We start from the raw sequence: 24,247 nt of genomic DNA, 5'->3' as shown, positions 1-24,247 counted from the left end.
TCCAGTTCAGAAATTTCACTTGGCTGTTGAACAGCAGAAAGATTAAAAATAAAAATTTAAAATAAAATCTGAAAAAGGAAATACCTGAAGCAAGCATGGTAGCTATTTTTTTCTCTTTTTCTTTTCTTCTAAATAGAAGGTCACCAAGACAGAGGAGCTCAAAGCAAAAAAAAAAAATCCAGTCAGGAGGAAGACCACCATCTTTCCTTACTGACTTACCATCAGTATCACCTCACAGAGCACTGCTGTAACCAGTAACATTGTCTCATCCCTCACTTCCACCATTTACATAGTGAAGCATACAAACTGTTCAGATTTTACGAACAATTCAAGATTCCTTCCACTAGAAGATGAATCTTTCATTGTTGTTTCTTCCCGACTACCATAGATACATGAATTTCAATTTGAGCAAAGACGGCGATAAAATATAATAGATCTGAACCACAATACAAACAAGCATTTTTTAACAGGTCGGCAGTAACTCACAAGGCATCACAACTTACAACACATTTTCACTTACAATAAAATACATAGTGAACTTTTATACCTATAGACCAGAACATAACTAAATTCTAAAATAAGGTGTCTCCACTGAATTTCTAAACATCAGTTTAGGATCTCATTCCAGAGGAAGCGAATTTGCTGCAAGACTTGTTCCTGCCTTTATACATCCCACATACCATCCTACATCTCATTTACAGTTTAAAATAACACCGAATTTTAGATTTAGAAACTCTTTGCTGTTTCAAGTAACCTTTAAAGTCTAGAAACCAATTCTCATGTAATAATTCTGTCCATAATGATTTCTCTTTGGCCAGCATTGATTTCTTTCCCTCATGTGTTTCCAGAGGAGCTTGAAAATATATTTTCTTTACTTCTTTGTTTGTGCACCAGCATCACTGATAGTATCAGCATTGCACTGGGAATTTTATTGCTCCTGTTGAGTTTTCTAAACCAAAAAGAGCACAACACATTTTTCCCCCATAAGTTCCATGACAGCAGACTACACGGAAAAAAAAAACTAAGTGTATTTTGCAGAAGTATCCTCTCCTTATCCCTTGAAGACATGGTAATGCTCTGACCTTCTCCAAAATCAATGTTAAAGAAAATCAGCAAAAAATCCTAACATATATTTAACATCCAAAATAAATTTCATAGCATATATACCAGATCTTAATCAAGTCAAAACCTGAACCGCTATGTTATTGCAGCAGACACTTTGCTATTTCTTTATAATATCTTGGGGATTACACTTTTGTGTGGAACTGTTCAACGTTGAAATAAAACTTAAAGTCATGTCCCTCCATTTCAGAACTAAGCTTTCCAAGAAAGAATGACTGCCATTTCCAACAATAAAAACACAGTATTTGACAATAAATATATTCAATAAAGAAAGACTTCCTGCAAGGTTTATATTCAAACAGTTTGAATAAGCTCATGAATTTATGACATGGACAAAAACTTGGGCTGTGTGGACCACTGACATTACCTGACAGGAAATTGCATCATTTAGCAGTTTTCAGTGTTGCAGAAAAGCACTGATTACTACCTCCAGTGTTATTTTTGGCATCCCTGTAGTGACCATGGTTTCTCCATCAACTTATCCTTTGGCCAGGCATTTGTAAGCATTAAGGATATTATCTCTGTCACAATATTTTCCTTTCTAGCAGCATACGGACACTGTTTGTTCCTGCTATAATAGATGGAAATAATACTCGTGTTGTCAAATATTTAGAAAGAGTCCAGTCAGCTTGTCTGTTTTGACCCAGGTTACAGCAAAGGTGCAAGCTGACAGCACCAGCTGTCATTTGATGTTAATAGACTTCTACCGGATAAACAGCTCTGAGTCTGTTGAGAAACTAACCAGTTTTGTGACTGAAAAGTATAAAGTTGAGGTCCTTGGCTGTCTTGTTCTATAGCTTCAGGTAGGCAAATTTCACTGACACTACTATAGTTCTGGCTGTGTCCGAGAAACCATTTTCATTCTACTCTCAGTCTACTGTTGCTAACGGTTACATGTGTCACCAGGATACAGGATTCTTAATACAGACTTCCACCATTTCAGATTTCAAGAAGCATAAGCATTTGCCAGGGCCACTGCTCTATTCTTCCACAGCAAAAGACAACTTCACTGCCCTAGATGTCTTGGAATGAGATACAGCAGTGGCACCATTTACATGCAGGAAATTTTTTTCATATAATTTACAGTGGCAATGAGTTCACAACTGTGCATCCTGCAGTTTTCTTATTATCTCCAGTGCCTAGACAATTTCTGAGTGGTCATATTTAGCTTGTAGAAGACTTAAAAGGGCAGGTGGTACTTACTCTTTGCTGATCCTACTATTCTTTCGCCGTGCTTGCAGACAACCTGAAAAACTACATTGGACCAGACCCAGATCAATAATTACTCGCCTTTTGATGACAGCCAGGCTGACAAGCCATGAAATAGGCAAATTTTGAAGAGAAAAGCAGTATCTCCAAGTAGACAACTGAGATGAATAAGAAAACTGGACCCTCTGAGAACACAAGAGAGAGATCATACACTGTCTTTTTTTTCCTAACTGCAGAAGTTCGTCTCACTAAAGTAGTATTACTTTCTCCACAAACCTTACCCTGATAGCTATCTCTAGATTATCATACTGCAATAACAATAGCACTAACAGATTCCAAAGAGGTCTCTGCCTTAAAAGATATATATTTTTAATGTCAAACAAGAGACAAAGGTACATTCAGAGAGCTAGGAGCGCAGAGAAAACAGAGATGTCACTTGTTATCCCATAAAAGTTGTTATCACATAACAGACTGAGAAGAACTTGCTTCTGTATCAAGAAACAGAAGCAAATAGTATACCTTTAGAACAGTAAAAAAAAAAAAAAAAAAAAGCATGCTGCTAAAGGGGATACAAAGAGATGCATCAAACAGGTCAGGGAGACACTGCCTTTAAAGCAGCGCTGATACACACAAGAGCACATTAAGAATAAGATTTGTTAAGGCTAGGATTTTGTGGTATTTGAGATTGGAAATACTAAAAAGTTTGTTTCACAGTTCTCAGAGTAGCATCTTAGAGGATATGCATAAGAAAAACTGCTCAATGGAAAAATGATTTTACAGTAAAAAGCTGAGAGGGATACACCTATATGTTCACTGCACACTTTTATGAGATTAAATGAAAAAGGTTGCCAAAAATATAAATGTACAGAAAGGTATGGGATGGGGAAAGAAAAAAATGAGTTGCCAATGGAAAAATAAATTCAATAGCAATTAGGAGAACCATGTCTGGGAAAACGCACAGACAAAGCAACGTTTTGGAGGATGAAATACAGTAAACTCCTGAAGGTGGTTTGTGAAAGATGAGGTCAGAATGTTTGTTCTGATAATGTAGCAAATGCATTTGTATCTAGAATATATGTAAATAAGGCACATAGGTTCTAAGGTAATTGAATGACAAAGTAAATGATTGAACACCAAAAACACGATGTTGTGACACCAACAGTCAAAATTTGCTAGGAATATATTTCTAGCCTTTATAAAAATAACAACAACAAAAGACCAATTAATTTGCATCCCAAATCTTCAGCAAATAGAGACAAAATTCACAAAGTGAAATGTGCACTGAGCAAGAACTGGAAGACAGGAAAGGTAACTACATAAAATCAGAAAATTTGTGAAGAAAGGACCAATGACTCCAGACTATTGTGAAGGGGGAAGCAGTGTGTGTGTGTGTGTGTGGGGGGGGGGGGGGGGGGGGGGGGGCTTAAAAAAAAAAAAAAAGAAACCCACAACAACAAACCAACAAGATACTAGTCTACAGATACAGGCTGACAGCTGAATCACATCTAGCCTGAACAGGGACTGGAATGAAAATTCCTGCCTCTCCACACATCTGGTGTTTTGTTCATTCCCAGCATACAAACAAGGTACCCAGGTGGCTCTGCCGTGGGTAGCACTAGAACACTCTATCCAGCACCCAGTCAACCAAGCCAAAGCCAAAGCTTCAGACAACAAATACAGACATTCACAGGCTCAAGTATACTTTAAAAGTCAAATATGATAATTTTTACTAAGCAGTGAGTAACCAGTGAGAACTCTGAAGCCAAAGCCCGATAACATATAATTCTGCAGTATGTATAAAAAATGCAACAAATAGCACACATTCTTAAAACAAGAGCAATTGCAAATAAATGACCAAGCACTTAGGAATTGTCAGGTAACTGTTATTTTTTTCCTTATAAATGCGTCACTAGTGTTTTAATGCCAAATTTGAACTCTTCTTTGGATTGTAAGAATTGACATCATGGGACTGGCTGCAAACAACTGAGATTAGTTTCCAAAACCAGTTCAAACTCCAAAAGCTTTTTCTGGTGAGTAACTTTATGAGACCTTGAGCAATTTAATTATCCCATGCCTTGCTTCTCCATTAAAGAAAAAAAGCAATCAAATACCTTATTGTTACTTATCCCACAGTTGCGCTCTTAGTGATAAAAAGAACAAAGTATGTACGACACCGCCAGCTGGAGAGGACCTGCCCAATCATTTGGAAAATTATTTTCCAAAACTGTTAGTAACAAAAAAAAGTTATAATGGCAAATGGAAATTAAGAAAATTTAAGTCTCATATGAACTTCACATTTCTGTCCAACTAACAGCAGTAGGTGGATGGGAAAGTACTATTTCTTCTGATATCCTATCACTTGAACTTACAAAAAAGTCCCTCAGATAGGAAAAGTTTAAACAAGCTAGCATTATTTTCGTATACACAAAGCAGTTAAAAGCCATTTATTCCTCCTCTCAGAGATAATCCCTGCTAATTGCTCTAGTCATGGAAATGAATTCTGTGGGAAAGGATAATGAAGAATACTTGTCAAATTGGTAATGTCATTATTTCACTGCACAATCCAAACAGTATAATCTGACCCATTCCCAGCATGCTGAGTATCAGCCTACAGAAAAAGACCCATGCGTAAGCCATTCTGACCTTTCCTGATAGTTTCTTCTGACCTTTCTGACTTCATTAGACTGCTGTGTAGAAAAGCCTAAATAAAGAAATAAGGGAGCTGTTGGATACTCTTGATGGATTAGAAATAACAAGAATGCATCTAGGTCTTTAGTTACAAACCAGACCACTGAATTTCAATGTTTTTCAAGGAATCAAAATGACAATACGGATGATGATGAAGAAATAGGGAGAAACAGTGTTAATATTTAAAAATGAATAATAATTTTTAAATTGTTCATCAGCATCCTTAACCATTTACTCTGACACAGTGTTATAGGGTCGGGTTTTTAAGTTTCTGACTCAGTGAGAACAGATACTAAAAAACAATGGTCCCAGCACTGTTATTCTCATTAAGTAAGAATGTAACTTCAGCATCATGCTGAAAGAAGGCCTTAGTCTCTTCTGGACAGATCTGCTTAATTAATCTCTCAAATTCCCAAAGCAGGGAAACTCTAGAGCCTAGGATACAGGACTCTGAAATCCTTGCATCACATTTCAGCCACTACATCACATAACCAACACTATGTGTATCTTAACAGACAAAAGGATACAGATGCTATGAAAGTGCTAATTCATTAAATAATGTGGTTTCTTCAGTGGAACTACTCACAATTCTCACACTGGTTCCAAGACCTGAAGTAGAAAACTCAAACGTTTTTATAACTTGCTTAATAGGAAGTATCAAATACATAAATTATTTTTGCTCACTAAATATGGAGTTTTGCCTTTCTTTTTTCTTTTTTTTGCTAGTATTAATACCTGCACAAAACTCTCAGAAAGGAAACCACAGCTCCACAGCAGAAAACCCTCATATTATGAGAGAAATCCTGCAGTAGTTACTCTCTATGTTGGAAGATGGGGCACAAGCCTTTTTGTCTCTTACTTCTAACTGGTTTGGGGTCTTTTTACTCCTCTGTTATTAGCCAGGGATTGTCACACAGAGACAGTGGATAGGAACCTAGTATTTGGACATGAAAAGTCAAAAGCAGAACTGTTACTACATTATAACTCTTTCTTACATACAACAGAAATAAAGCCTGTTTGGTAAAAAAATTGGCATCTTGTTGGTATGGAGAAATTTCTATCAATTGTTTGTATGTAACTGAAAGAAATTCAGTTCTGGTGAGTGAAGAAACCACTCCAGAAAGAGGCAAAGGGCTCCACTTGATGCATCAGGGTGTATACTTTTAATTTACTTGCACTTTTCAGGCTTTTGACCAATTGATGACCAATTCACGCTTCTGAGGAGGGCTGACCCGCAGGGAGAAATTAAATGGAGGCTTCTGACACTGACTGGGAAGAACGTAGATGGGGTGCCAACAAAGCATGGGAAAGACAGGCTACTGCCTGGGGGAGGTGGCACAGAAGCAACAAGAAGCCTGAGGTAGCAGGTGTAATGTGTTGTGAAACAAGTGCAAGATAAGCACTTCTAAAGCTGTGCTGAATTAACTGGCTAACACAAAAGCCTGGACATAACTTCTCATCAATAATTCTGTGCAGATTCATCTCTATCAAAGGTTACATTGTGAATCTTCCCAGCTTTTCTATGCCTTATAATTGGTTTATTCCTGTGAGTTAGACACAAAAAGTCAAGCTACCATTTGAAAAAACACATAGAATAAACTTCCCCTACACAAAAGGAAGGGCAAAGAGAAAACATTCCAAAAGGACTGTTAAGATGAATAGGATAACTACTCTGTTATCATATTATTTATTTATGCTATTATCTCATGTATTAAGTTATTTACGTTATTTATTAAACAAAGCTTGGAAAACTTGGGAACTACAGGCTAGTCAGTCTCATCTCTGTGCCTGGCAAGACTGTGGAGCAGATCCTAAAAGACCTACACTAAGACACACGTAAAATAAAGACGAGGTGACTGGTGGTAACCAACATGGCTTCACCAATGGCAAGTCATGCCTGACAAATTTGGAGGCCATTCATGATGTCAGCGGATACAGGAAGAGCAATTGACCTCATCTACTGGACTTGTGCAGTTTGGCACTGTCTCACATGACATCCTGGTCACCAAATTGGAGAAAAATATATATGACGGACAGACCATTCACTGGATAAGGAATTGGCTGGATGGTCACACTCAGAGAGTTGCGGCCAATGGCTCAATGTCCAAGCTGAGACCAGTAATGAATGGTGTTTCTAAGGGATCAGTGTTGGGACCGGTGTTATTTAATATCTTTGTAGGTGACATGGACAGTGGGATCGAGCGTATCCTCAGCACATTTGCAACACCAAGCAAAGTGGTGCAGTTGACACACTAGAGGGAAGTGATGCTAACCGGAGGGACCAGGACAGGCTTCAGAGGTGGGCCCATGCCAACCTCCTGAAATTCAACAAGGCCAGGTGCAAGGTTCTGCCCCTGCGCTGCGGCAATCCCTAGCACAGATACAGGTTGGGTGGAGAATGGCTTGAGAGCAGCCCTGAGGAGAAGTATTTGGGAGTGTCAGTTGTTGAAAGATTTAACATGAGCCAGCAATGTCCTCAGCACAGAAGCTGCATCAGGAGAAGTATGACCAGCAAGTCAAGGGAGGCGACTCTGCCCCTCTACTCTGCTCTCATCAGACCCCACTGTATGCAGGAGTACTGCACACAGTTCTGGAGCCCCAAAAAGAAAAAGGGCATGGAGTTGTTTGAACAGATCCAGACAAGGGCCACATAGATGATCAGAGGGCTGAAGCACTCTCCTACAAAAACAGGCTGAAAGAGCTGGGGCTCTTCAGCCTGGAGAAGAGGACTTTGAGCAAACTGGTCTAAAAGGAGGTATATCCCCCTACAGCAGGGGGGTTGAAAATAGGTCTTAGAAGTCCTTTCCAACCCAGACCATTCTATGTTTCTAAAAGGAACCCCACCCTTTCAGGGGCTTAGAACTAACTGCAAACATATTCTAAATCCCATAAAAATGAAGACTTTTGTTTAAATACATTATTTGATCTGCAAATTATTTACTGTTTAATGTGGAAATAAACACACTAAATGAACTGCTAAGGTATTTTATCCGCAAAGCAACACAAGAGGAAAGTATTTATGTATTTGCCTAAGAGAAAATCCCTCCTTGCAAGGAAGAGCAGATGAAGCTGTTTGACTGAGAAGGCAGCAAAGGGAAGGAATGCCCCTTCAGATGCACAGATCTGCTCTACCTGAACAACAGTGACCCTAACTGCTCCTGGTACCCAGGTAAATGTGCACTTCAAGAAGGTTTAAGAGAAAAACAAGAGGGGGAAAGCTGTGCTCTTATCTGAATATTTTTTCATCACAATGAATGAAAATACCAACTCCTATAGTAAAACACAGCTACCAACAATCAGGCATGAGACTGCAGACAGCTGCAAGAATTGGGTGCTTCTCTGGGGAGGCAACTTAAAGTCCTTTTCTTTATCTATAGATTTGACAGCGAGTGAAAGGCTGTACAAAAGCAGATAAAAATCCTTCTTCTCTGTAAATGTTTAGCAGATGACACCTGAAGTTTAACTGCAGGACCTTATTTTCTATGTAAAATGGTAGCACTGGGCCTACCTATCATCTACAACTGCATTTCATCAACAATTCCACTGTCTGTGTTTGGCCCAGATTGCTTTGCAGAATGCTTTTTATCCTATTATCATTTTCAACAAAAACTAAAATACAATAAGCAAATTTAGGTCAGAAACTGAAATCACCCACAGGTTAGGGCAAGTACTTCAAGTATACTAAGGTAAGACTAGTTCCTCAACAACAACTTTAAAACATCTTTGAGCTCAAAAATAATACTCTTACTAAGAAGATACTGAACAATAAGACACAATGCAGTTCTACAGAAATACTGAACAACAAGCCTTCATGCTATTAAAAAGCATTAAGGCTAGAACTTCTACATCATGTACTTAAGAAACCCCAATTTTTTTTTCTTTTGAAATCAACATTTAATATTGATTTTATTCACATTACATAGAATTATGTTCTAATTCTTGACAGAAGGTCAGTTTATCCATTACAAATACGGAAAAATATGCAGAAGACAGCCCTCTTTTTCACTGAAACTGTATTAGACTACCAGTATTCAAATAAATATTCAGGTATCCAATATGGTTACCTAAAGCATTTTAATACAGCATGAGAGATAGAAAACAAGAATGAACATCACAGCACTCAGAGCACTCTGATGTTACACTCTGAATGAATGATTCAGAAGATTCTACGTGTTCGCACACCTATTAATTGTCAAGCTTCCTTAAAGGTTTTTTCTTGCTAATAAGCCCTATCTAAGCCTCCTCTGATCTCTAAAACCCATTAAGAGTTAATGAAGTCATGAAAAAATTCACCAGAACCCTGAGAAACAGCCTCAAAAGTTTTTTCTTCAAAAATGACCACGCAATTAAGCCTTACACTGCAAGGCTGCAAGGTTTGTACACTGTAATTCAAATAAATCTGAAGTTGTTCTTATACTGCAACACAAACATACCACTCTTTTGCCCCAAATTTTTACGTATGTATCCCGTCTGTCTAGAAAAGGGCACATATTAACAGTGCCCTTACCCAGTTTGATGTGTAAAATATTTGGTACTTGAAAACTACTCACAAATGCCCTCTCTGATGCAGCCAAAGGAATACTGGTCTATTTCCTTTCCAAATCCCATTTTTAGTTGCACCCACCAGTGGAACAGTGGTAGCAATAAGGCTCATTTGGTAAGTTTTCCTGCAGAGTTTACCAACTTACTGACTTAATGGAGCACTCCTAAAGTCATCAGGGCTGTTTTCTGTTGTGTTTGCTTAATTTTTTTAATTATAATTCCAACTTCTGGCACACTAAGCACTCAAATGAGAGCAGTTCTCTTCTTTACACAATATCACTAGAGCAAAAGAAAATAACTCAACAGATAATTAGAAATCAGACTACAAAATCTAAGGCACCAACTACTGAAAAAAAGTTAAGTCTCAGCTGTCTTTGGTAATGTGCAATAAGGATAATCTAGGAAAGGTAAAAAGAAATAATATAAGTTCATTTGACTCTGACCATGAAAACAACCAACAAGAGAAAGGAATAAGTGTGGTCATGGAACACTGCCCGTGTGCGCAGCTCCACATGATACAGAGCCATACATAAGCAGAATACTACTACATTTAGATCTATGGTTGTTCACAAGAGGACAGTTTTAGTATCTGCTTTAATTTTCTGGTTTCAGACATTTCAGGATAAGAGTTAACTACACTCATGCTTTCCAGTTTTTCCTTCATTAATATGTGCAGCATTTAAAAATAACAGTCTAACAACAAACACGTGAAAGAAAAACTGTACATGTTTTCAAGGATCACAGCAAAACTTACAGCAAATTATGAACATGGTATCTAAGAGATAGCTTTTATTTTCCTTTATTTATCAAGCATTTTAATTACTGTGTGGTGAAGCTCTTATTACAGCACACAGATTACACACAAGCTCTTTGAACACATTTACTACTTTAGCTGGATAGCTCTTTGCATTTGAATAAATCATATACATTACTTCCAGTCTTAGGAAAAAAACAATTGAATTGTGTTGTTATAAATTAAAATACAAGCTTTGAAGGCACCTCTTCAGACAACTTAGTGTTTTCCAGAATATTAAGCAGCTTATATTTTTACAAGCAAGTAAGAAAAGATGCAACAGTTAATTCATTTACATAGGCAAGAATTTACGAACATTTCTCCTGTGAAATCTAATTACATTGGAAGGTGTTGATGTATAATAATCTAAAAGCTTTTAGCATGAATTTTAAGCCATTTTAAGCAAAGCTGCAGCTGGAAATTAGAATGTTTTCCCCAATGCTCTTCTAAAATTGCAGATAAAAATCTCTGCAGAGATGTAAAATATAACACCATGTTCTGCACCATCAAATGGTACCAAATTGAAATTGGGTCTGCATAACTGCATAGACAGATGCATGAGAATAACTGCTACCATACTACTGACCTTGTGATCTCAAAGAAGGGCAGATTCTCTCAGGAGATTTTTAGACCTCTGAAATCATGTTTTCAGTCTGTAGACATTTCCTTAATCTGTCCTTAAAAAAATGAAATTCATGTCTCATTACTGTTAAAATGATATCAACAAACATAAAATTTCTATCAAATTATTAGTGATGCCTTACACAAACTCATAGAATAAACAGCAAATTCAGTTTGTTTGTAAAAAAAAAAAACAAAAACAAAAAAAAAAAAACATGAGGAAATAGATTTCAGAAGAGCATGTGATTTGTGTGTATAAACCATATAAAAAAAAAAAAAAGTCACTTCACCAAAATATCTAAGATTGACCTGAATTACTGACCGTCTTCAATACTGTATTTCAGAAGGAGGAGATGTGACTCGTTAATTTAAATGAACATGCAATCTTTGAGCACACAGCCAGTATGCATGTTGTGGTTCTGGTACACACTGGCCACTTCTGCTAGCAAAGTGACACAACAGGAAGCCTGCACACCAAGAAGTCTGTCACTGAACAAAACAAGATTCAGGAACAGCAAGGACAATTAAACATTAGTGTTGCTTACCAAGGCAGGTGACAGACTTGCCATCTGTTGAAGCACTTTTAAAGCAAGGTTTCTTGTATTTCTAAAATACAATTTTGAATATAAGTTTTGGAAAAAAATCTCCACCTGATCTATAGTGTACACTTGGGCATGAGGCTAGGGTAAAGGGAGATAAAGGAAACGAGCACAAGCTGGTGACAATTCCAGCTCTGCAATTACAGGTACCAATATGCATCACTTTTTATTTTGTCCCATAAAACTTGTGATTCTGCTTGAAAAAAAAACAAAACAAAACTTCACAATCATATTTTGGTTCATTTTAACTTGCAAAAGATTAGACTGGAATAGTCATTTCAACATTTCCAAATGCAGAACCTGCTTATGTGGTTTGAATGATCACTTCTCACCTTCTTCTGCGGCACAGAAAAAATAAGCACAGGAAAAACAGGCTCATGATCACAAGTAACACAGAGGCACTTCAAATATGCCTGGAAGGTATTTTGTGTTCATAGGTGGTTCATAGCAGCGTGATCATAAAAAAAGATATGTACAGATTCTAGACAAACCTCTGGCAATTTCCATCTCTTTCTACAGCACTGGGAATGTTCTTCTAGCTGTGACTCTCTGGGCATTCAGTTCCTAATGTTTTATTTACTATGACCTCAAGCTTTAGTAGTGTAACAACTGATACTTCTCTATTTACAGCATGCTTAAGATTTTTTTAGGATCAAACTAATTTGGAAAATAAGTTTTTTCATCACGATTTCAGGTGATAATTTAAGTCTGCTTCATTCAGGCAAACTAAATCAACCCTCAAAAGCACTAAGAAGTGCTCTACACTTCTTAGCGCCTTACTAAGTTTTACACAAACTAATTGATATTTCATGCCAATACTGTTACTGCCTTGATCGCAATGTGAGGAAATGGATACAGTACACACAACTCAAGCTTTTTAGAGCAACAAAGTTCTGGTTTGCAAAACCAGCAAAGTTTTGGTGTTTGTTTTTTTTTTTTTTTTTTTTTTTTTTTTGAGGTACACAAACAAATGAGCCAGTAGCTAATCCACTAATCCATCACTGAAGTGATGGAGAGCAGCAAGCTTCACAGAACAGATCACACTGAGCAGACTGTGTGAACTTCAGAGCAATAAAAAGAGTAACCAAAGATGCACAGGCAGAGAGAGAAAGGGATAGGTAGGGAGGAAATCAAAAGGCAGTTCCAATATCAGATGCCAAGTGAATATGACATTGTGCTTGTGAACAGCTCAACACTGCGCGCTGCCAGTGGGACAGCAGAGACTGCAAATACATGTAGGTAGGGATCTGTATAGTCCTACCTCACCCTCTACTAAGTCAGCGTTTCAGCTTTTCCATCACGTCATTAGACATGACAAAGGTGACAATTTCTACTAATTTTAAATAGTGCTGTAAAAATGAAACGATGACTCCGCTCCAAGGTTTTCATCAACTTTGATAGTATTATATGAGCAAAGTAATGTGCAAAAAATGAAAACAAGTAAGAGTTGATAGGCGTGCTTCATTTAAAAAAAGAAAATTATCACGTAACTTTTTCACTTTTTTGGTAAAATGTAGGTCACCTACAGTTTCCATAGTAACCACTGCTGCACTGTAGCTCCACAGTTGACCACTGCCTATGGCTGCTTCCTTTGCTAGCAGGTGAATGTACAAATACAGCTACACCTCTGTTAAAAGGAGGAAAAGCTAACCTAAGCGCTTGGAATTGCCCTTAATTTACTTGCAAACACAACTCCTGCTTCAACATTTTCAAAAGTTTTTCCTAAAGTCCTTCAATAGATATGCTACTTTGCAAGCCAGCTGGAAACACACACAAATATTTTTTGTAAACTTGTAAAATTAATTGTCTGCATTTTTGGGAATTCAAGCTTGGTGCATACAATGAGTAGCCTTTTAATATTGTCAATTAATTTATCTCCTTAACACCGAACATCAGAAATACAGAAAGCTCAAAGTGGACACACACTAGCTGAAGCTGTCTTTGTTAAGAGTGCAGAGAGTTCCGTGATGCTGTACATAACAAGTGGGACTTAATGGGTTGGAATATGATAATCTTGCACCCAATCACACAGCAAAACCCAGTAATATAACAGAAATAGAAACATGGATAAGAAAGGTTGAGGCCTCATTTGGGGAAACATAGCACAATTTTCAGTCAATCTGATGGTGAAAATCCTTTTCTCGCCACTATTACCAGAACTGGTGATGAATTCTTTAAAATACAAAGACTCCATGCTACACAAAGACACTAACTGGCTATTATAGTGAACGGGGAAATAGCAGGATAAACCAACGTCCTCAGCCAACCACAAGCTGTTTTCCTCTTTAAAACAGAGCCATTTTGTTATTATGAGGGTTCAAATGGAATTTGCTACATAACACCATCATAATTGTCAAAGGTATTACGAAAAGTCTGAAACAAGCTTTGAAGTCAGGATACAACCCACACACAAATGTAGTGGGGTAGTATTGGTAGTCTTATATGCAGTTAGAACACCAAAACCGTTACACACTCAGTAAACAGATGAATGACAAAATCAATAGTGTTGAATAGCATAGAGGAGACTGTGATATTTTGCCAGTTTCAGAAGTTACTCAAATACTATACTTAATAGAATTACATGCACTTCAAAGATGAACAGAATAGCATCTTAACACATGCCCACTTCAGCAGTTTAGCAAAAAAAACAGTTTCTTTAGTGGCTACTGCTAGAAAAGCAAATCACTGACTTGCAGAACGTACCCTTGAAAGACAGTGCAGCTAATGAAGAACCATGTTCTGAACTGTTTCTTGCAGTTCTGATAAGCCATAATTGAGAAAATTATGAAATATTTTGAATATATCAATATTTCAAAATATCAAAATATCATAATTGAAAATGTCTTTCATTATTATTATTATTATTATTATTATTTTAATATCTCTATTCAAAGAAAATATATGTTAAAAAAAATGAAGAAATCTTCTGGAAGTTTGTATGACACCATTTTTACAGATCTGCCTTGTAGTTTGTTCCTCTCCTCGTGCATAAAGTACTGGTATACTTTCCTTCTTGACATACTGGACTCCCCTACACCTGCTTTTGACCAGTCACAAAGCTCTCCTCTAGCAAAATAGTCCAACTGAAAACAATGAATTAACTCCCGAGTCTCTGGAGGTACTCAGCATCCTCACAATTTATTCATATTTCCCAGGCTAAAACAATGTATTCCGTACACAAACTATGTAATTTGTTTAAAGCACTCATTCTGACCATCTTTAAAGGCTGGTATTAAAAGCTCTAAACCAGTACAGAATGCAGAACTTATACTAAATGTATGAAATGAAAAATGACAGTAGATTAAAAAAAGAAAAAAAAAAGGGGGGGAGGATATTATAGGAGTCTTTCTGAAGCTTTATTTGCTTTGCAAGAACACAAAGAAAATCCAAGAGAAGCTTCCAAAGGACCACTGGGACTCTCAGTAGGAATAAAAGCTGGCACTAGGACAGAGCTGTCTTGAAAAAGAAAGCATAAAGAAAATTTTTCAGACAAAAATGAAACTATTAGAAGTTATAAACCAGTAACAGAAAAATCCTTTTTCCTTCTTTTATGATTTGATTCATCAGTAATTTCTCTGCAGAATCTAACGTAATAGTATCAGACCACCCAAACTTTCACTAGAATCCAAATGTCATAAAGTTTCCTCATGTCTGAGAAGCAGAACAGCTACAGTTAGCACTCAATCTAAGTTACTTACCTCTAGGAAACACATTGTAAAATTCTGTATTATTTGTCAAAGACCATGGACAAAGCCTGCACTAAAATAAAGCCCATTCACATGTTAACCTCATGGCTTCTCCAGGAAAGAATGCTGAGTAAGACTAGCTCAAATCCAAGCTTAAAATTAACTGAAAGGAAGAACCAACTTTAAAGACTGGGGGTTTAAGAACGTTCATCCTTATCAAGAAAGTCACAGTCATCATGATTTAATATTTTTTAAATTGAATGTACATGATAGAGCAAAACAAACTTCATATTCTTTATGGATGGTTTTCATGCATTCGTAAAATTATTAAGTTATTTTGCACATTAGAATAGCATCTGAAGAAGACAACCACTACTATAGGAAGTTTAAACTAGTGGCTTGGATCTGATGCATTACTTTAATCACATATATATTGTATATATTTTATATATAAATATATATAATGCACACATACATGTATATTATTTTGCATCAGAAACCAAAGACAAGCTATCAAGCTTGATTTTAGCAAATCTCAGACAAGGGCAGATCAGCAAATCTCATTTCATATGTCATGTTACCATCAGTACATACTCCTGAGTGCAGACCAGGATTTACACAACTGTAAGGTGCTTTCCTCTAGCAAATACAAAGCAGAACTGCAAGCGCTATGGAATCCCAAACAACATTTTCCAGTAATTTTCTAATGCGTTTCTCGAATATGCTCTGTGTGTCATTGAAATGAAAGATGATGAGTCAATTTACTAAGAATTTACAAATTGTCAGAGCACTGAATTCTTTTGATCTCGATAAAACTGGCTCATTCTCATTTTGTTCATTAGCCCTAACTCTTTACCAGTTGTGAGCCAGCCAATCTGTGTACTTTTCTGCAAGATGATTTATTTGCCAAGGAAAATCTGTTAGCACTTTCTTGCTCTTACTCTAAAACTTTGCTTGTTGCTTGTCAAAATCCTCCTGCCTCATTTCATTCATATATGATCCAATTAACAAGCTGTCTTTCCTCCCCCAATAGCTCTCTATTAGCTCCTCCCTGCATTTCCACTAATTGTTCACCTGTGGATTCTAAGGACTTTCTGTTCTCTTGTAATCCAGAAAAAGTCATTATTTTGCTCTTTTCTCCTTCCCCTTTTTTTACTTTCTGGACAACTACTCGATGAAATTCTATCATTACTCGTCAAGTTCCATTTTGCTGAGGACTTACAAAAAATGCTAAGTAATCTCAGAAAACAACCTGCTGCACTGCTTTGAGCCATGTCTTGTTCATTCCTTTATGTATTAACACGGTAACATAAATATCCACGCGATTTGAAAAGCAAGGATGTCTTAAGCTATACGTTATCAATAATTTTCAGGAAAGTTATTTGGCAAGGGTAGCAGGGTTTTCTTCTCAGCTATTTCAACTGAAAAATTATTGTATGTGGAGTCTGCAACAAGCAGGTATCCCTACTTAAGCAGCAATTCAATTATAACACTGTTCAGTGAAGAACATCTTGATGTGTTCACTACGCTCTGTTGATGGAAAAATACTGTACAGTCCAAAAACTGTTTCAGCACTTCATTCTTACTCTTCACCAATCAAAAATCACAGTTGTCATAGAAACTGTAAAAACTGAAGTCAGTCATGACAAAACAATGGGATAATGTAAAATGTCTGCTGGCTTAGGCTTTCATGTCAGAAATGCCTCAGTGAATTTAAATGGAGACTCAAGTAGTTCCTCACATCTTGTAGCAACAGGTGTGATTGTTTTTAATAATCTGGTCAGAGTCTGGAAAGCAGTAGTATTGCTCTTTCTTTACACACTGGTTATACTAAATGCTGGAAAACCCTTCCCAAGCAATTCAGCATGAGTCTCTGGGTTAAGGAGACTGAATTTCTCTGATTCAGAGTCCAAGATATTCTGGAGTGACTTTTGGCTTCTGTTTTCAACATTTCTACAATCTCATTTTTGGCCTTTTAAACCAAGGCAAATCAAACATCACTTTGGAAACACACTGCCATTAGTTTCTGCCTCTCACATATTCTATCCAGAAAAAGAATTAAGCTGCAGACCTCTGCCCCAACCCAAAAAGGTCCAGCTCCATGCAAAACATTTTTTTAGGTTCTTTGCACGCAACACATGTCAGCAAAACAAAGCTCTACTCTTGACTAACAAAGGGTACAAGAGCCACCTCTACCACCCAGTGCCTGATCACAGACCAAAAACCCACACAAGTGTTCTTCCACAGCATTTCACTGTGACCACCTGACACCTGATAATTACCAACTGACAGGTGTGACTTACTGCAGCCAGTTACCCTTCAAGCAGATACCACCCTTTTGAAAAGGAAATAATCATAATACACAAAGAAAATAGCTAGGCTGGTTCCATTGCAAGTGAACAAAACAAGTGTCTTCTAACACTTCATTGACCCTCTTTGCCTATGGATTATAATTAGCAGAAAGGGTACAGTTTGCAACATGCTTCATCAATTTGTAGAAGGTTAACGGACATTAATTAGATAAACTTTTCCAACTGCACTTGAGCTTAAGTTTGGGAAAGCACAAATCCCTGTCAAATTCCCTAACCAAGAGTTTAGAAGATTTAAAACAAAGTGAAATCTTGCTTCCAATAAAATGAATAGCAAACAATGAGTGAAAAAGTAAACTTTCCTTCAAGGGTTTAACAAGCACTATTCACCCTTCCTTTACAAGAATGGCATGAATTAATTTGCTTACACAGCACAGTCATCTTATCAGAAAAGAAAAGAACTTTTTGATTCACACAAGGAATACTTAAATCTTTGGGTGGGATGGAAGGGAGGAAAAGAGTTACCACAGCTGGAACAGCAGCCAATAACACTTATGAAATGCTGTAACTTCTCACTCCTTGGTTCAGTGGTAAGTTCCACATCTAAAGCACCACTTAACATTTCTATACACTATTGGTGCATTTACTATACTTGTACATATATATCATAGAATCATAGAATCACTAACGTTGGAAAAGACCTAAAAGATCACCCAGTCCAACCGTTCACCTATTCCCAAGCTCCTACTGTATATATATATATACACACACACAAATATACATACACTTTTTCAAATTACATATACATTTATGCACTTACACACCAATGCTTTTTGGATACTATAAATATATACAAATGTGTACTCTGACATACATCGTACACTGAAACTGGCACATTCATTTCCATGGATGCTACTGGGAACATGAAAACTAATAAAACACTACCGTAATCTTTTAAATGTTTTGGATATGCCCAACATTTACTTTTGATTAAAATACATGACCACAGGAAAATAAATAAAAGAATTAATGTAAAATGCTGAGTATTAGTTATTAACAGCAGTCTTAATTGATGTTTAGCTTATGAAACACTGTTATATTATTACATTCCAGTATCACAAAGAATTGCTGTGTATTGAGCTCATGGCCTAATAGAGGATTTTTTATATTGCAGTTGTGTGTCTCAGAAGTCCCTTGGAGAAGCAATGAATCTGCACATGTACTGATAAAGAAGAGTGAGAAGAATTCATATGAACCTTCTGAGATTTTTCTGAACAGCACATTGGCATTGGGAACATAGTAGGAGCACAGACTTCAGGGAACATGTACATAGCATAAAACACACCACTGCATAAAGTGGGCTGAGAAGGAAAGAATCCAACTGATCTCATATGAGGTTAGAGCAAATACACTTCACATATTTTAAAACCTGCTGTTATACATACAGCATGTGATACTGAGAATGTAGTTGCATACGGCAGCAAGCCACGTTTTCATGTGTTGCCACGTATTTAAATATTATACAACCTAATCCCACAGGTTTATCGCATCATTGTTATTTGTGAATATTCTTATTCCAACTTGTGCAGTGGGAGATCTCAAACTGCTAATAAATTTTAAACATCTGGGTTTTACAGAAGCTTATGACTGGTAGAAAGCAACAGCAAGAGAAGACAGGAATGTGAAAATGACTATTACCACCATTTGGTTGGAAAGGAATATTCTGAAACAAGATATAAAATTCCAAATCCTATTGTACAAAAAAAACCTTATGCAAGCAGTAAACTGTGATAGTTGCACACTTTTAAAAACAATGGTTTTAAAAAGAGAAAACTGTTTTTAGATCATACCACTAATTTCTCTTTGAGGAAACAAACCAGAAATTACCACAAGTACCTCAGCTAATTTATATCAACTACTGCATTTTCTTGGACTACGGTTCTGATGCTTGGATAAAAATACCACTGTAAAAAGAAGAATATGTGGCTTCTATTTTGACTCCACTATATTGTCCAAGATTCAGCTATGAAGAGCCACGTTCCTTAAATTCAAATTTCATTACTTATTTCTACTTCACACACACAAAAAAACAACTACTTCAATCAGCTTGTTTTGTGATTTATAAAGTCTGTTATTGTAGCAGTCATGGATATCTGTCTATTTTATGTACTTGTTTCTTCCTCTCAAAAACCTTAAAAAATAGTTACCCCAAACTGAGTTGCTTTAAAGTACTGCCATTACCGATAGAAACAACAAGCAAATACGTTGTGGCTTTGTTAAGAACGAAACAGTGAAAACAAAAACCATATAAAAATGGAAAATCATCCAAAGCTAAGCAAAATAAATGTATCTGCACCATGCCCTGAAGCCTATTTGCTAGACTAAAGCGCTGGCAGACCGCCAAGCGGAAGAAATTCCAGACTGAAAACCATATTGCAAAGCTCAGAGAGTTCAAGTTCAAGAGCCAACAGCAAGAGCCTAAACACAATCAAAGGAGAGTAATGAGTTGGGGGTAGAGGAGGGGGGTTGCCTTCTCATATCTACCTGTGTCTCAGATCATCTCAGTCTTTGTCCTTCTCACTACCATTCTAATTTCAGTGAGAAGCCTAGAGAAAAATCTGTTTTTTCAAAACCTACTCTACTAGCTGCTGTCTTTATTCTGTTCTTCAAGTGTCTCATATAGACATCAAGTATGAATATAACACCATCTCATAAAATATCCTTCTGCTCCTATCAAGGGTAAAAGGAAAAGACTGAGGCTCAGGTGACAGGATGAGTGATTACAAGGATCAGCTGCCTGATTTGCAACAGATAGTGCAGACTACTCAGCACTGAACAGACAGGATAAAGCAAAAACACCGGCCTCATATATTAGTTACTGCTGCTTTTTCCTCTTCCTCAAAATTATCACCCAAAACAGAAGATGTTCTCCCATTTTCCTAAAACATTTCACATTCCCTGGTTGTAACTGATATGGTACGAAAGTTATGCAATCTGACAACCACTAACTTTTACCAAAAAAGTCTTCTAGAGGAAAAAGATGTTTTTAAATAGGAAGGATCTCCTCACACTGTTAACGCTGAAATGCAGTAAAACAGAAAAAAGAACTTCAAAATAAATGCAGGCAACCTACACTGTGTCTCTTCAAAGTAAGTACAACTTTTCTGGATGCCTTAACGCAACACTTCAGTACTTACGGGTAAAATGATTAGAAGCTGATGGGTGGCCACTGCTTCCGCTATCAGCGCTTTCACTGCTAGAAATATCATCATCCGAATCCCACACACAGGAGCAAGGCGAGGTGCCACTAACTTCTTCAAACTTCCTCTTTAAAATTCCACTCATTGCTGCAGTGCTGTCACATGCACCTGTAACAGGAACAGAGGTAATGAAGCATTGAAACACCTGCCTGCTGTTCAAGTCTTCCAATTCATTTCACCTGGAGGAGTTTATATATCATTCTGATACCTCTACCTTTAGTTAAGTGGCTCCTTATCATGGGTTTTTAAACAACTTTTACAGGAGAAGCTGTCCGAAAGACATTCTAACTCTATTACAGACTATCTTAAGATAGAAAGTGCTATCTGTATTCCACCAGAACAGTCAACATTCCACAACTAATTTTCAGGCACAAAACTAAATAATAAGTATTTCACTTTATGCTTTGGTCAAGTATGAAATGCATGTAATCCCATATAACTCAGTAGAAATGCATATTCATTCACACAACACTTCAAACCTTACTTGGCACCTAGAACTATTACGTGACAAAAATCAGTATTTGTCACCAAGTACAGTTCAGAATGAAATGCTCAGCACTAGCAAATGCCCATATTTTCATTTAGATTTTAGAGCATGAGATACTTAGCATATTGTCAGGCCAGGCCCTGCAAATACTGTTCTGAGGTCATATAGCAATTTTAATTTACACAGAAGTTTCTTGTGCAGCATTTAGGAAGTTCAGATACTCAGAGCAGTGGCACATACATAGACTATGTCCATTTATACAAGTATCATGGGATTGAATCTATCCTCATGAACTTTGCTTTCTAACCATACTGTCCAATACCATTGTTTCCCCTTCATTTAAGATACCTGACCGTTTTATCCCTACTTATGGAATACTAAGTGAAAACAAAATAAAAATTCCTAGATCACGTTAATGCATCTAACAGGCTAAACCAGTTTTTTTTTTTTTTTCCTTTATCTTTAATTAAAAAAAAAGTATAAGTTTACTGTCAGCATCATTACTGATTGCATCCTTGTGATATAATTAATTGCAAGATCTTAATTTAAAAGTTACTGATAATATCTGCTCTCTGACTACACTAATCAGTAGAAAGTTGCTGTAAATAGCTGGAGAAGAAAAGACACATTTAAAAAGCTGCTGCTTGACACTTCCAAGCATACAGTAGCAAAAAATTCTCATTCTTCTGAACATCACTTGCCTTCAGCTTCTATAAGCTGCCAGTTCAATTTTGTTTATAATGAAGTATTTTCCTACACTAAATTTCATTTTACCCTTATGGATGTGTCTAACTGAGAGAAAAGATTTCAATATAGATGTGGAATGCTACCATAATGCAACATAATGATAAGAACAGATGCTGTATTATCAGCAGATCTTCAACACTGAATTTATTTGTCTGCAGAGCTTACTAAAAATTAAAGAACAAATATATTAGGTTCTAATACTGTCAGACACACAAACACGTTTAAATGCATACCCCTTTCATGATCTTCTCAACTTTTACTATTTACAAAAAAAATTGTTTTCCTGAAAGAAATTTGCTCAGGCTAAAGACATGACAAACAGCACACGCTCATATCTCAACTTTGCCCTTTTCTCCAAAAGTAAAGAACGCTGCAAAGAAAGTATTACATTTCTATCCTGAGGATGAGGAAAGGATCATTCTATATCTCCTTACAGTTTACAATAACATCAGCAAAAAAAACCAAAACAAAACAAAAAACCAACACAACTAAAAAAAAAAAAAAACACAAAACACAACCTTACTTTAAATACTGTAAGTTATTAAGATACAATAATTAACACAACCCCACTTAATAAAGAAAACCCACACAGTGACACATTGAAAACCTAGAAAAATGGAAAAATGAAGAGGGGGAAGAAAACCCCAAAAGTTAAGATTCAGAAAAAACTCTTCCAAACTGCCCTCCCTGTCCTCACTGTATCTCTTGCTGACCACCTTTTCCACTGCTTCCTGCAGAGCTTACAGCACTGAATTTGCGAAATCACAATTATTTCCATGGCAACAGCCTGCAATATCAAAACCAAAGGATTATAGCTTGACTGCAGAACAGGGTAAAGAAGCAGCTGGAGTGTGAGAAAGAAAATGCTTACACTGAAACATCTCAGTGAAAAGGCAGAAAGAGTAAGAAAAGGGCTGACAGATTTTACTGTGCAATCAAAACCTAGGTCAAATCCATGTCTAAGTACATTGAAATTGTGGCTACAGGAGTCTTAAAGCTCCAAGTCCAAAGAAGCTCTGTCATAACTGCACTGCAAGGCAAACCTAATAGCTGTAATCATTACTAGTGTGCAGACTGTCACAAAGAGCTGATTTCATAGCCTGAAATGATTTCTAGACTAAAGCCTTTTTGCCAGACATTGTCTTTTGCAAGTACACCACATAGCACCTAGATGACTAACATGCAACTTGCCCCTCAGTAAAGCTGTCACAGACGGTAAGAGTCTCAGTAACTGTAACTGTTTACAGTTAGTAGCAGAAACAACTATTTTTAACGACAAAGAGTCTTAAATTTCCTTGCATTTAGCACAGCCCACATTTACATCAAGCGCCATGAGCTGACAGCAGTAAAGCCATCTTATTAAGATTTCTGCAATGAACCCTACCATACGATTTCCAGGATCCCTGGAACTAGCGCGTACATTAGTTCTAGACCCAGCTAGCTATTACAGTTAAGCCAGGGTACAAGGGAGCAGTGGAGAAGCTGAGTATCACTATGAATTTAGGTGCTGTCACTTGTGTAGAAAAAAAAATCTTTTGATTTGTGTGCCTCTGGTATCAAGTCTCTGCAGAAAAAACATTGGATAGGGGAAAGATACTTCCATTATTCAAAAACGTGGATATTACGCAGATGATATCTGTTTGTACACACTATGTACCAGCAGGAGATTCCTTCAGAATCACATCTGTACAAACAGCTGCCATTCCATAAGCCAGTATTCTTCAGAAAGATGCACATCTGCACAGGTCTGAGGCATGTTCAGTCTGATGCATTTAAGCCATACCTCATTTACATAGACATCATGCTACCTGTATCACATCCACATCTCCAGGAGCAATAAGCATGGCAGTATACAGCACATCGCGCTTATCCAAGAGTTATTTTGCACTCTGTTGATCACAAAACACATCCCAGTGGAAAACAGAGCAAAGCAGCAGTCCAACTTCTGACAGAAATGAAACCACAAAGCTTTTAATATCTGTAAGGGTTCCTGAAGTCCAGAATCAAGAAACAAGGACAGGGAACTCTAATTGAATTGTTACAACTAAATCTGTAGTTTCGGTTTGATTTTTGGGAATCAAACTGAAGCTACCACAGTCACAAAGAAATCCAAACCCATCCTGATCTTAAGACTATACAGGATCTGGGGACAGGACAAGACACCAAAGACTTACTTAAGTTGAA

The 24,247-nt window shown here is 37.0% G+C and overlaps 1 protein-coding gene across 3 annotated transcripts in view; it reads right to left on the bottom strand.

The window, feature by feature from the left end:
* CSRNP3 (cysteine and serine rich nuclear protein 3) overlaps positions 1–20,914 on the bottom strand; it is a 57,374-nt gene extending 36,460 nt beyond the window's left edge. The window contains exon 1 of one of the 3 annotated variants that reach the window (XM_042874809.1): positions 20,767–20,914. In XM_042874809.1, the coding sequence (XP_042730743.1) occupies positions 20,767–20,914 (148 nt within the window). Of the gene's footprint in view, positions 1–10,940; positions 11,000–20,766 lie in introns of those variants that run through there. The other 2 variants (XM_042874812.1, XM_042874810.1) reach the window with 2 other exon arrangements.
* Positions 20,915–24,247: the final 3,333 nt, after the last annotated feature.

This window comes from Lagopus leucura, unplaced genomic scaffold (genome assembly GCF_019238085.1).
Source record: "Lagopus leucura isolate 7727_CA_CO unplaced genomic scaffold, USGS_WTPT01 Super-Scaffold_100012, whole genome shotgun sequence".
In the NCBI taxonomy this organism is placed as follows: Eukaryota; Metazoa; Chordata; class Aves; order Galliformes; family Phasianidae; genus Lagopus; species Lagopus leucura.
This window is presented reverse-complemented; position numbering and strand designations above follow the sequence as displayed.